Source organism: Polypterus senegalus, chromosome 13 (genome assembly GCF_016835505.1).
Source record: "Polypterus senegalus isolate Bchr_013 chromosome 13, ASM1683550v1, whole genome shotgun sequence".
NCBI lineage: Eukaryota > Metazoa > Chordata > Cladistia > Polypteriformes > Polypteridae > Polypterus > Polypterus senegalus.
Genome location: NC_053166.1, coordinates 42566133 through 42580315, shown reverse-complemented (window position 1 = coordinate 42580315; position 14183 = coordinate 42566133). Strand labels below are relative to the sequence as shown.

Below are 14183 nucleotides of genomic sequence, written 5' to 3'. Positions count from 1 at the left end.
ATCCTGGTTATCTCTGGTATAGATCTCTAGTGATTAAAGCACTACCTAACTGACAAGCAAGAAGTGTTTGTCAGTCTTGGCAACAGTAGGTCCAGCTTAGTGACAAAGAGCTGCTATTTTACCTCTGATTTATTGTGTGGTTGTGTTTATATATACAGTGTATATGCAGAATGTGTGCGTGTGTCTGTCTGTCTGTTCACCCTGCAGTGAGTCTGATGCCCTGTCTACTCTAATAGTTGTTCCTTCCTTCCAACGGATGCTTGCAAAAATGGGCTCAATTTTCCCTGCAACCCTGCTCAGGATTAACGGGTTTGAAAATGGATGGATGGATTTTACAATAATAAGAATTTTTTTCTAGAACGGTATCTTGGGAGATCACAGTTACAATGAGAGTTTGATCAATTCTAGTGTGCTTTGTTAATTTATATTTGGCATACGTGTTTAACGAAAGAGTCTTAAAAAAATTGTTTACCATACAAGTGTTTCTATGCATCTTTTTTTACAGTAGGCAAACAGATGTGCAGGTGTAAATGACATGCTTAGGGTCACACAATACGTTGTTAGTAAGGATTAAGTGGCATGCATTGTGGTTTAAAATTCAGTTATCAAGGTTCTACAGCACAATTCACAATACAGCATGTTAAGTGTTTTTTCATTGTGTCTTTAGATCTACAGTTCTCTTAGTGGTAGGACTAATGTGATTAATGTGGAGACAATAAAAAGATACTGATTTTCTTAATAGATGCTTGATGAATAATGTCTTCTGTATTGTAAGAAGCCAAAACAATTTGTACATGTTAAGACATTTTAAATGGCCTGCCACGACTTTAAATGTAAAGAAGACTTAATGTTTTAAACAGCTGCACACAGCTGGATTATTAGCTTTACGGATATAAGTAACAGTGAATTGTGAATGCTTACTCTCTCGGCAGTTTAAGCTACATTAACCAGCAGAGCCATCCTTTTCAATTTAAAATACTTTTCTATGTTTATTTGTGAATTATAAAAATCTCCTATTAGAGAATGTAGTATTAAAGAAGCAGTTCTCTCTTTAATGTCAGCAATGAAGATTCTCTGAAAAGATGTTTTACGGTTGCTTTTTTTTTTTTTTAATAAATATGCTCCATTTCTGGAAAGGAGTTTGATTTAGAACAAAGGAAGACAGGCCTGCTTGTGCAGGGTTGTGCCCAATTTCCCATACTAATTCATTTTTTGGAATTTTAATAATAATATATTTTTGATAAATTAAAAACATTAAGCAATGGACTAGTATCTCATCCAAGGCTGGTTTTAGCTTGTGTTCAATGCTTATAAACTCTGACTGTGGACTTCAGAAACACAGGCTGGAGAAGGTTAGCCAAATAAAAAATGGTTATGATTTGGAGGGTGTCTATGCCAATGGGTCAATTAATTAATCAAAAATTTAGTTTTACCTTTTTTTAATGTTCTAATAAATGGAGAGTTCCTGTGAAGCGAAACAAATAGTGGCTTTAGGATGAACTGCTAACAAGAGTATATTTAAGCTATCACTGCATTGGGAGCGTGCTGTGGAATCTTCCTTTACAGTGTTTCAATTCGCCTGCACATTCACCCACATTGCTGTAGATGTTTCTGTAGTTTGACCTTGGCACTTTCTAGCCCAGACAAACTGTAACCAGAAGAAGGAAAGAACTGCAGAGGAACACGAAGTTTGGGTGGTTCACATTACTGGATCCAGAAAATGTATTTTTGGTTTATTTAATTTTATATATATATTTTCTTTTTTATATTTTCTGTTTAGATTTTTTTTTAGCTATTATAGCATTAAATATTTGTGTCCGCCATACAGCTAACCTCTTTGTGTACTGGAAATGTAGCAAAGCAGGATAAAGCAACTTGGGAAATATCGGTAAACCAACCTCTGCATCTCCAGCACACAAGGACTGATAAGCCTCATGAAGCATTGAATACCTTGTGCATCTGCTTTTTCATGAGCTTGTACAGTACATGTTAAGATGTGTGCATTGTTTAGGGAATATCTCAGGTGCACAGGCTTTGAAATAGTATCTTTGACGCCACTCAGTTTTCAAACTGAAATAAATAACCTCATAGAGGACATAATCATGATCATGCATAAGTTTCTGAATAACTAAAAACTAACATGAACATGAAGTCTAACATGAACAGATACTTCCAGTCCACACCAAAAAAACACGGCAAGAAAAAAAGGCAAATTAATAATGAAAGTGGCATTCATCTTGATCCTACAATATGAATGAATTCCCAGTCCTCCTAAACACTGCTCATATAAACTTGATTCATAATTTTCCAAGTTAGTTAAGTCATCTGTAGAATCATGGTAGCTGGAACCCATCCTGGCAGAATCAGGAGAAAAACAATAACCAGCCCTAAATGTGGCACCAGTCTAATTTAGAGCACACACACACACACAGAGTCACTAACATCAACACAATTAGGTTGGAAAGGAGAACGAAAGCAACTGTAGAAGGCCTCAGACACACATGGGAGAGCAGGCAAACTTCACACACACATTGGTCTGGACTTGAATCCTTTTCTGGAAGTGTGAGGCAGCTGTGCTAACTACTGCATCACAGTGCTTTCCTAACTTCACTTTGTTCTTATATAGTTCCCTTCATGTAAAAAGTGTTCACACATTCAAAGCAGTTTACAAATATAAAACAGTAATAGGAAAGTACACATCTTTGCAATAATTAGGCAATATATTTGGATGGTAATAAAAAGAAAGATAAACATTAGCTAAAATGTTGAAAAGCTGTCAGTTTGAATACTGATTAAGCAATGATTTTCATTGACTAATGCCAAGTGAACAGTAAAACAAGAGTGCTGTTTACCTCCCTAATCTAATATAGAAAACTGAATATCTGTTTATCCAGTATTCAGATCTACACCGTTAAACCCGTATCGACCAGGTTTTTCACAGATTCCCTATTCTTATCGGGAGAACATCATAGGCCATGTTTGTTCAAATGTTTAGCCCCCACCCCAGGCAGCACAGGTACCCCTGCTGCTAATAACATATTAACAACTGAGGCAGGCATTGTTAAGAACAACAAGACCCACAAGCATTCTGTCAGATGGCGAACACCTGCGTTTTTTAACTGCTCTTTGAAATGTATTTTTATTTATTTCTCTCCCTAACTTTATGGAGTTCCTTAACAAAACTTCATTTTTTTTTTTTTGCTCCTGGTATTTTAGTATGGCTTAGCAACATTATGTAAACAGCGAAAAGAATTTCCTGGTTTCTGAACTAATACTGTGTGCTTTTGTCTTATTCTTCCAAAGAAATTGTGCAGTGATAGCCAGGTGAAAGTGCTTGGAAAGTGCTGCCAGCTACGACCAGCGGGTGGAAGCTCGAGCTCCCTGGACAGTTCCTCTTCATCATCAGCTTCAGAAACTAAAGAGCCAAGTCACAAGTATCAGGTGAGTAAAACAGAGTGGAAACAAGGCTCTGGGTGTAATGTAGTACCGGTGTTCCTATCAAGGAATATGAAGGGGGTTAGAATGTTCAGGTATGCATGCATGCACATTTAGCAAGTATCATCTGAAACATAAGAAATCACCTACTACTGTGTAATTCAGAGAAATTAGCAAATGAAAAAGTATGGCTTTAGATTGTAGGTGGAGTCCAGTGCACACAGAGAAATCACCAACACTCATCAGGAGAAAAATGTGCAAAATCTCAATTTGCTGTGATCCATTTCTTTTTCATTTTGTGACCCCATATTTTCTAGTATATGGTTGTTTGGAGTTACAACCTAGTTGTGCTGTAGTATAATTTGCCAAAAGGCATGAATAAACCCTTGATGGAGCAGGATGCATTATTTATTTATTTAGCTGACACCTTTATCCAAAAGCAAGTAATAATACATGCAAGAATAAAAGAGCAAGCATCAAAGCAACAGAGAACAAGATAAAAAATAAGTAAAACTACTGTATAATTATGTCTACAACTCAACTGAGACAAAAATACAAAGTATCCTAAACTGTTCATCAGTACAACAACATATATCTGACAGGAGAGAAGCTAAATCGATCTAAAATATTTAACAAAACATTGTGTTTTCAGAATACAAGTAAATTGGATGCAGTTCACATAGATAAAGGGAGATAATTCCACATATATTCACCTACGTGCACTCACAACATGCTCATGTAGCATCACCACTCAAAATGCCAGAATGTTTTTCCAGTGAATAATATTTGTTGAATCGTTTGTGTGATCATCAGGGTTCACGTTGTTCATCTGATGCCAACATGTTGGGAGAGATGATGTTTGGGTCAGTTGCAATGAGCTACACTGGATCAACTCTGAAGATTCATCAGATACGGTAAGATGTACAAGTAGACCTCAAAACACAGTCAACAAGATTTTAAAATATTAAACTTTTAATTAATAACAGCTATGACCAGGATGACGTTTAAAAAATAACACCAATCCTCTGGGCATGCAAAAAGATTTACCCCTCAGTTAATTCATAAGAAGTCTGAGAAATGTTATTCTCCAAAAGGTATGAAATGCGGATGACCTCAGGTGATGCACATTGCTTTAATTTAAAAATGAAAAAAAAATTAATCTGAAATTCTTTGGACAGTTTCATACTATTGCGTTTGTTTTGGGAGGTGGGTTTATGGATTCAAACTAAAGAGAAATTAATTACCAAGCAAGAAGTGGGTATCTCTAATATTGTCTTTTTTGCAGCACTCTTGGTAGCAGGTATAAACCATCTTTAAGGATACAGATCAATTACTGTTATTAAATTTCAAAGAATGAAAGAAATAAAACCAGACATTTTCTAGATAAAAATTGTTAGTTTAGACAGTTACAGGTGAATGCAAAGGTGTATATATAGGGAATTTAATGGATTTAAACAAATGAAAAGTAATTGTCTATGGATTAGAACAGGTGAGGAGAGTCAACCGAGAGTGAAACTGGGTACCTGCAAACACGGATGGACAAATTTAATTCATAAACAACATATAAAAAAACTTTGACAAACAATTGCTTTTCAGTTTGCTGTTCCAAAGAATGAGGCTATGAACTGTAACAGTATAATCAAAAACAAAAGCAGTATCTTCAAAACTGCTTCTTGTTTAGCTAATGCAAGAACATTTTTCTTTTTTTTATAAATACTAGAGGGCTTTGCCCCCTGCTTGCTTCGCGCAAGCCATTTCGTGTTTCTGTCGCTCATGTTGTGAAGAGGAGGGCTGAATGCATGCTATGGTGATGCGGTTGCTCCTCTGAAACCCTCTCTTAAACGGTTATGCAATGGGAAACAAATACATTCTCCTCTGTGCTCGATCTGCTATTGGCTGCTTGCTGCTGCTGCCACCGTGCAGCGTGATGTGCATGTTGTGCAGCGCTTTGAAGATCTAAAAGCCTGTACAGCAGCTCTCCTTTTGTCTCACTGCTTTGTCTCGCGGGACGTTAAAGTGTCTCCGAGAAGGTCACGTCTCGACACAAGATTTTTTTACATAATAGAAAGAGATAAATTGTTAGACCATTAAGACTAAAAACACCCTACCTTAGCTCTTGCATCAGTAGGATATATTTATTCTGTAATATTAACTTGAATATGGATAAATATAATTGCAAATTGATAAGATCTACTGAGAGACTGGTTTTAAGTGCATCCATAGTCACTCTATCTCTGGAATTTGCGTGTTCTCCCAATACTTGTATTTTTTTTGTGAAGATATGAATTTTACATCAGTGGGCGAGTCTAAATTGACCCTGAATGATAGAAAGTGTATGTTTGGGCATGTGTGTACCCTGCAGTGGGTTGGTGCCCAATCCAGGATTCTTTATTTCTTTGTGGCCATTGCTGCTCAAATAAGTTGTAGATCCCTTAAATTTAGTCAGAACAACTCAGAAGTACTGTGCATATAATGCAGCAACAAAGAAAAATTAATGTCAGTGTTTTGGACTGTGCAAACAAAAAAGTGGCTTATCTGACTCATGTCTCATGTTATAGTATGCACCATGACAGAATGGAAAAAAATAAAAATAATGGGCAGAGATTCCAGCTGAACTTGCCATAACTGAAAACCATTCATACAGCACATGGTCATTCGTGCAGCATGTTATTGTTATTGCAGGCATTTTGGCACAGTGGTTAAGGATTTGGACTTCAAATCCTGAGGTTGTGGGTTCAAATCCCACCTTTGACACTGTGTGACGATGAGCAAGTCACTTCACCTGCCTGCGCTCCAGCTGGAAAAAGACAAGAAATGTAACAAATTGTATCTCAAATATTGTAAATCGCTTTGAATAAAGTAATTGGCCAAATAAATAAATGTAAATGTATTGGCTATCAGAAAAAGGGGTGTAATTCTTTGAAAGTAAAACTGGACAAGAAAGTTGTCACACACTCTTGTAATTTGACATGTCCAGTAATTTCTACTTTTATAAATAAGATCAACAACTGCAGTCATAAAATTTGACATCCCCTTGGACCAGAAGTCGTGTCATCGGCTTTATTTATGCAGCCACAACAACTTTAAATAAGTTGCACTTGAATTAAAATATTTTTTTGAGTATAAATATGAAAAGATTTTTTTTCCCTCTTCTTCAGTTCTCCTCCTCAGCTAATGCTTAGCAAGGTGTTTACAGCACGGACAGGAAGCAGTGTTTATGGCAGCCTCAACACGTAAGTATTTCTTTTTGAATTATTTATCCTTTAAGCTTCAATAATTAATTAGTGTGCATCTGTATTTTTAAACATAAGCTCATACTGTGATGGATTGATGAAAGTGTCTTCTCTGGCGTGATGTCTTATATTCAAAGTTCTTGAGATAATCTTGAGCTTTTCATTTAGGACAAATAGAATAAAGCTTTAGAAAGTGAAAATTAGCTGGATGGATGACCGAATGAATACTATCTATAAAATATATATAAAATATATGTTTTATCTTGGTAGAGTAATATATTTCTGTACCTTCCCCTATTGTATTATTAATATGTAGCCTTGGAATGCCTAATCTCACAGACTTACCACTGTTTATAAGGTATTATTCTATATAACTTATCCTCACCTTCCCTTTCTATATCTATAACCTCAGGCAATTAGATGTAGTAAAAAGACAAGCAGCAGTTAAGTTACACATAAAATGTATTACTGATAATATTCATAAATAATAACAAAATGCAAAGTACAGTTAAATATTCCATACAGCCTGATTAAATGGTGATATGTAGTTCAGGCGGCACACAGTCTTGTTTGTTACTTAAAATGTCTATAGTTAAGGCATCATTGGTGCTCAGCTTTCAGTAACATGTCTGCTCAATATGGCTGCCAAGCTGTGCTTTCCATTGTGTTGTCTTCTTCATCCAATGTTTGTAACAGAGATGCTTCTTCATCATATGTTGGTTAGTAAGAGAGTGATGCTTCTTCATCATCACAGGTTAGCAAGAGATGCTTCTTTCAGATGTTAGTAAGAGAGAGAGTGAGATAAAGCAAACAAATTTATGGGTTTTCTGTCCAACCCCTACAGCCAATAGGACATCATGGTACTTAAAGGCCTCTGAGACAAGCCAATTCCAAACAGCCATACCTCAGACCAATGGGGGAAATAGAACATCTTAATACCTGCCCCCAAACCATATGTTAACGTAAACTGGCTTCCTTGCGGGTGCTGAAAGACTTTAGCAGAGAGATACTCATCAAAATGGTTTAAGACACATCCCCCAAACCCTGTCGTAAAATTACAAAAAGACTTAAAAAAGTCGTAAACGGGGGGCTGGGGGGGGGTGTCAGGGCACAAACACGAATGCCTATATGCAAAATCTCACATCACAACTATATATATATATATATATATATATATACTGTATATATATATGAACAAAGACAGACAGAGACTGGGAGCTTGCTCTGATAGCGTGTTGCCGCACCCACCACTTGATGAAATACCTGGATTGGGACCCGAGTAAGGCGGGTGACACCTCAGCACCACACTAAAACAGTGAGAGGTTTTTTATTTGGTGGCTGGAGTGCCAGTCCTGCCACTAACCCCAAAGTTTTCCCTGTAAATTGGAGGACCTGCTTGCGGTTCTGGATACAGAATAACATCATACCCAGGACAAAGCAAGTGCAGGTTAAGGGCCTTGCTCAAAGGCCTAATGGAGTACAGTCACTTCTGGCATTTACAGGATTCGAACCGACATCCTTCCTATTGCTGACACAGATCCCTAGCCTCAGAGCCAGCACTCCACCCTGTCGAAGAGGAATAAACAAAGAGGAAACAATCAAATTACATTTTAGAAAAAAAAGTTGTTTTAGTCAACAGAATTTCTGAATAAAGTTCATATTTACAGTTTCAGTCTTAATTGCACTGATGTCCCAGCACATTGTTTCACTGAGTCAGATCTGTACCTTTGCATCATTACTCCAGATTAGTGGCACAGTATGGCTCTAATTTGTATAATTCCCTGCTGAACTGGAATACAGCATTGCTTCTATTTTTGCCAGTCTCTGCATGTATCAAGATGGTGAGAAGAGGCTTATGACAGTGACATGCTCAATGGCAAATAAAGCAGTGCTTCCTTAATAATGATATGCATATTAACACTATATTTTGCCAAGCTAAGAAGCTGCACTCTTGACTTGATTTTACTTTACAAAAACTACTGTATGGTTGATAAAATATATATAAATTGAATGGCTGAAATCTCTCCCATTTTTTCAGTTTTATACTGATATTGACACTTTACAAGTAGGTGTAAACAAAAAATAGACAAAAAAGTTTAAACTTTTACCAAATTGCCGGTGGCTTCGAAGCACTATGTTTAATAAAATGGCCAGAACATTTTGTAAAACAAAAACATATATTTTAATATTACATTAATATGACTTTTTTGTATATAAATATACATCTGTTCCATCCATCCATTATTTACACTATTTTTATAATTCATGGTTTCATCACCTAGAAGCCATCCCTTAGCAGTTGATTAGTGTTACATTATATGTATCTGCGATTTATTATTTTCTTTTTTTTTCAGTTTTTGATAGGTTTCAACAGTTTCACCCACTCTCAAGATCACACCACTTAATATAGTGCATTTTCTGGGAAAGTACTTTAAATCTACAGTACATCTTGCTTTCTAAGTTTAAAGTGCAGGCTCAGGATCACTCAATAAAACTGGTAATAATAATAATGATAATAGTTTTTAATTATTTAGCACCTTTCCCTTGCTCATTTCCCATGATTGGTTTGAATCCAATAAGCATTCTGTTAATAACATGTAAACTTTTTCCACACATAATAGCATTTACTAGTAGACCAATTGTTTCATTATGGACACTGCAGCAATTCAAGGTCCATTCTTATCTGTTCATGTTTTAACAAAGTCCTGTTTTATTGGTGTGCAACTTCATTTGAGGGATGAGATTTTGATTCATGTTTCACTGCTCTGCATTTTGCTTTTTGTAGTATTTTAGAAAAACAGATTCACGAAACAGCTAATAAAACACATATTACTTAAGAATCAGTTTACGTTTTGTACAGATGCTGGGTATTTGGTATACAATCTTGTGAAACTTGTTTCCAACGTACATTTAAAAGTACCACCCAAATGTAATATAATATGTCCTTTAAAATTACATAAGCAGGATATTTATCTTTTGGCAATGCATGAATGTTGTATTTTTGCCAAAATATATTAAAAACACAGTCTATGAAATGAAATTGAAATTGAATCCTTTAACTCGGTTTGATAGCATGAATGGTTTGTGCATTGTCAAGTATGCTACAATGTGACACAGTCCTTCTATTTTTGTGTATACCTATATTCTTTGGAACAACATCTCTGTTTACACAAGTGTAAATTGACTGACTTGGGGGTTAGTGGTCTTGTTTAAAATTCAGTGAGAATTATATTTTTTTTGAAGAAGCAGCTGTGATAAATACTACATTACTTGCATTACTACTATTACTACATTAACAGTATGGTTGTAGTTGATGGGATGGTAGCACTGCTGGTGTTTTCAATGTTATTTCAGAAAAGAAAGATTCACAGCTGAATCCTTTTCAGTGACATGACAGGTACTTTAACTCACTATGCTTGTACATATGAGTGAAACTTTGAATTTGAATAGCTGTATAGGATTTGTAAATGCATTTTTCTTTGTAGGTTGCAGGATAGCCTCGAACTCATCAACCAAGAATCAAGCACATTAAAAGCAGATCAGAACACTGCTGGAAATGGACTTCTTGGGAACATAGGTACGTGTTTGTTTTGAATTCCTTTGTAATAAACATGGACTTTCTTTCAGTATGTGTGAAACTGCCACTATGCTTCCTAATGGAGACTGAGAGATGAGCCCATATTCGTACGATTGTGTTACTTGCATGGTACAAATGCTTCTGGGTGGCATGGTATCACTCATGTCATGGTATCAACTGCTGTCTTACAGGTTCTGCTTCCTGGGTTCAGATACTACATACAGTTGCAGTCTGTGTGGCGTTTTCACATTCTCTTCATGTTTTTTGTGTTTTTCTTCTGTGTATTTCAGTTTTCTTCCCACATACAAGAGATGTGCATGTTAGGTTCATTAAAGATTCAAAGGTTGCCTGTGGAGTGCGTGCTTGGGTGGGCCCCGGGGTGCAAGTGCGTGCTTGGGTGGGCCCCACGGTGGACTTGCACCCCACATTTCATTCACTATTTCCAGGCCCTTGACCCCAAATTCGATTAAGCAAATTTAACAGCCGCTTTCATTTGGCAGTAAACTCCAAGGTTATATTGACATGTTTCTTAGTTTTTGAACTATGCTTATTAAAAAATCATTTTTACATTTTAAGTTACAGTGTTAAAATGTATTTTAATTTTCAGTTCCTTAATGTTTTCCTTTTGCTCTAGTTAAGCAAAAAAGGGGTTATGTCAATGATGTAGTTTAACTGTGGGATATTTACATAACATTTTCTTAATTTTTTAATTCATGCTTCTTTCTTGCATGTTCTTTCCATATTGTCTTATTTGAAAGTTGAAGTGTTTTATAACAAGCTACCAAACAATTTTGAGATGCTGTGCCTTCAATATTAACATTGAGATGAAATTTTCATGGTATTTCTTTTTTTTTTTCCAGTCAGTCTATTGCTATAGTGTGTAACAAGTTTGATAGTGGCAGCCATAGTATCACTTTTATGTATCTAATTCCAAGCTATTTTATTTTATACACAGTATATTGTCCATTGCATAAAAACATACAGGAAAATAAATTCTATCTATTCTTTTTTATGATCCACATTACCAGGGCTACCCATCTTTGTTTAACATGTGTTGGTTCAAGTTTATTTTTTGTCTGTCTCTCATGAACTCCTGTCTTCTTTTTCCACCAAAGCAACCAAAAAGTGTATTATTTCCTGGCTAACTCTCGCCTTGGTGAGACAAATCCAAACTTTGTTCTGGTTGGTTTTCACTTGTATTGTTTAATACCCTAGCTTATTATCTTTTGGGTGCCTTGGTGGAGGCTTATACATGGGCAAAGATATAACATGGATTAAGCAAGAAAAAGGAAGATGTCCAGTTCTAACCAAAAGCATTCACCATGCTTATATACCTGCTTATGTGTGAATATTTGTGGCTGCATTCTGTGTCCACATGTACATACCTCATATGTGTGTACATTCTGTGTTCAGAAGATGCCTTCTGGGTGATTGTTCCAAAGACTGCAGTTACGCTTGTGCAAACAAGCCATATGCCGCTGTTCAAAAACCAAGTCACATTGCTTTTAAAATGAGTGCACACTTAGAGACAAACTGGTATGGTTTTCGCAATTTTTGTTTTGAAACCATATGGTAAAATGTTCTAGGCATTTTGTAGGTTGTACAGCAAAGACAATATTCAGTTTCAGCCAGAGCAAAAGGAAAAAGAGGAAGCTGCTGTATAATACTCTTGTCAGTTTGCTGAATTAAATTAGAATGAAGTAAGATTGTTGATCCATTTCTGCTTTTACTCATTCTGTACTTGTACATTGTTGGTATCCAATTAGGAGTTGAAATTGTTTGTCTTTCTTAAGGATTTCTCTTCTGCTTTTGAACTTGAACCATGCTAGGGTTTCTGGCCTTATTATTTTGCCCCACTGCCAGGTAACAAAATCTGCACTAAACCTGACTGTAAAAGTGCTTTATAGTGCAGTGTGCGTGTGCTGTAGTGTAAGGCACTGTTCACCTGATTTCAGTGCTTCTGATTACAGGGAATCTGACTGAATGCTAGTTTTCAGTCAGACTTCATCCTTGTATGATTTCTTTAATTATATTTTCAGCAATTAAGGAGTTCCTAGCAGTGTCTGTTGTACTTTTGAAAAAGTTAAGAAAAAAGTGCTTTTTATCCCCTCAGGTTTCTAATTAATAAACTTAAGATGCAGAACAAAATATGCTGTGAACTGTCACAAAATCTGTTACCAGTCACTATTGCCAGATATCACAAAATGCCCATCAAATGCAAACATTCTAGGCAATGCTGGTCAGCTGTGACTGAAGCATTGCCCTTGTGCAAGTTAAGAGTTGTGGCACTACTCATGTCTACTCCATGAAAAACTTGAAATCATGCCTACTCTAATAAATAGGAGCAAATGCCTCTCTGTGGCCATTTGTACATTCAGTTCCCATCACTCTACAGTTTCAGAAGTCAGAATTTATATTTTGTTTGCTTAAAATTCAGTCACAGATTACATAAAAAAATAAATTATATTTGACACTTGTAAACTTGAGGCCTTGGTGTGTCCAGACAAGTGTATCTGTTCAGTAAGTATAGTCCTCTTTACGAAACAAGACACTAGCAGGTGTCAGGAGTTCTAAAAGTGCTTTCTTCTGTTGTTTTATGTGCTATTCTTACAGCTGATTGATATTTATATGGCACATTGTCTGTATAACATTTTGTATCTCCTTGGACATAATATAATCAACAAAGAGATAAATGGTCTTGTATTTTTGAAATTAATTGTGTTGTACGTCAGACTAAAAAAAAAAAGTATGCCCCTCCCCACAGTAATGGCTGCTATGTTTTACCAGATATGCACAATAAGGCATCATAATATTAAGTAGGTTAGTTTATTTTTTATTCTACTTGCCATTTAAATAGTTTGAAGCTCTACATGCATGTAAACAACTTTTGAAAACAACACACAACATATTCAGTAAGAATACAAAATACTGCACACACTGTATGTAGAAATAAACTTATATAAATGTATGTATAGAGTTTTTATTATTATTAAAATCCTTAAGGCTATTGATGATAACATAAGTAAATTGTAATCTACAAATAAGTTGTGCTAAAGCCAGAACCAGCACATTAAGGCAAGACTTAATTTTACTGGCTAATGTCCCCTTGATCTGAAAGAAACTGGCTAATCAGTTTTTGGTGTTTTTGTTTTTTTGTTTACCAAACTGATTACTCAAATCATTAAAGAAGAGTTTTTCTTGCACCATGTTCATTTTAAAGTGAAATAAAGACCAAGAATGCAACAAATACAGTAGCAAGAAAAAGTATGTGACTCTATTGGAATTACCTGATTTTCTGCATTAATTGGCATAAAATATGATCTGATCTTTTACTAAGTCATAAATATAGACAATGACGACATGCTTAAACTAAGCAATCAAACACTTGTAATCTTTCATGTGTTTATTGAAAACACCCCTCAGACATTCACAGTGTGCTATGCTGTGGCAGCAAGTAAGTGAACCCTTGAATTTAATTAAGTAGTCGAAATTCCTTTGACAGCAATAGCCTCTCACAAATTGCTGATCATATATGCACATCTTTCAGGAGAAAGTCTGGACCACTCTTCCTTACAAAACTGCTTCAGCTCAGCCATGTTCTTAGTATGTCTGGCATGAACGGTTCTCTTGAGCTCATTTAACAGCATCTTTATTACATTAAGGTCTGGGCTCTGACTGGGCCACTCCACTTGGCAGACTTTCTTTTTTTGGAAGCCATTCTATAGTAGATTTACTTGGATATTTAGGGTCATTGTCCTTCTGCATCCCCCAACTTCTACTGAACGTCAGCTGGCAGACAGTCACTTGGACATTATCCTGTAGGATACCACAATAAACCTGTGAATTCATGAAGGCAAGTTGTTCAGGTTGCATATTCTTCCCAAGCAGTTTGTACTTAATTTTCATCAGTCTGTAAAACATTTTTCCAATAGCATTGT

The 14183-nt window shown here is 35.9% G+C and overlaps 1 protein-coding gene across 3 annotated transcripts in view; it reads left to right on the top strand.

Moving 5' to 3' along the window:
• The window catches only part of fnip1 (folliculin interacting protein 1), a 157408-nt gene that overhangs the window by 76550 nt on the left and 66675 nt on the right, over positions 1–14183 (top strand). For all 3 annotated transcript variants that reach the window (XM_039775620.1, XM_039775618.1, XM_039775619.1), the window contains exons 3-6: positions 3304–3441; positions 4249–4349; positions 6594–6668; positions 10154–10245. In XM_039775620.1, the coding sequence (XP_039631554.1) occupies positions 3304–3441; positions 4249–4349; positions 6594–6668; positions 10154–10245 (406 nt within the window). The remainder of the gene's footprint in view (positions 1–3303; positions 3442–4248; positions 4350–6593; positions 6669–10153; positions 10246–14183) is intronic.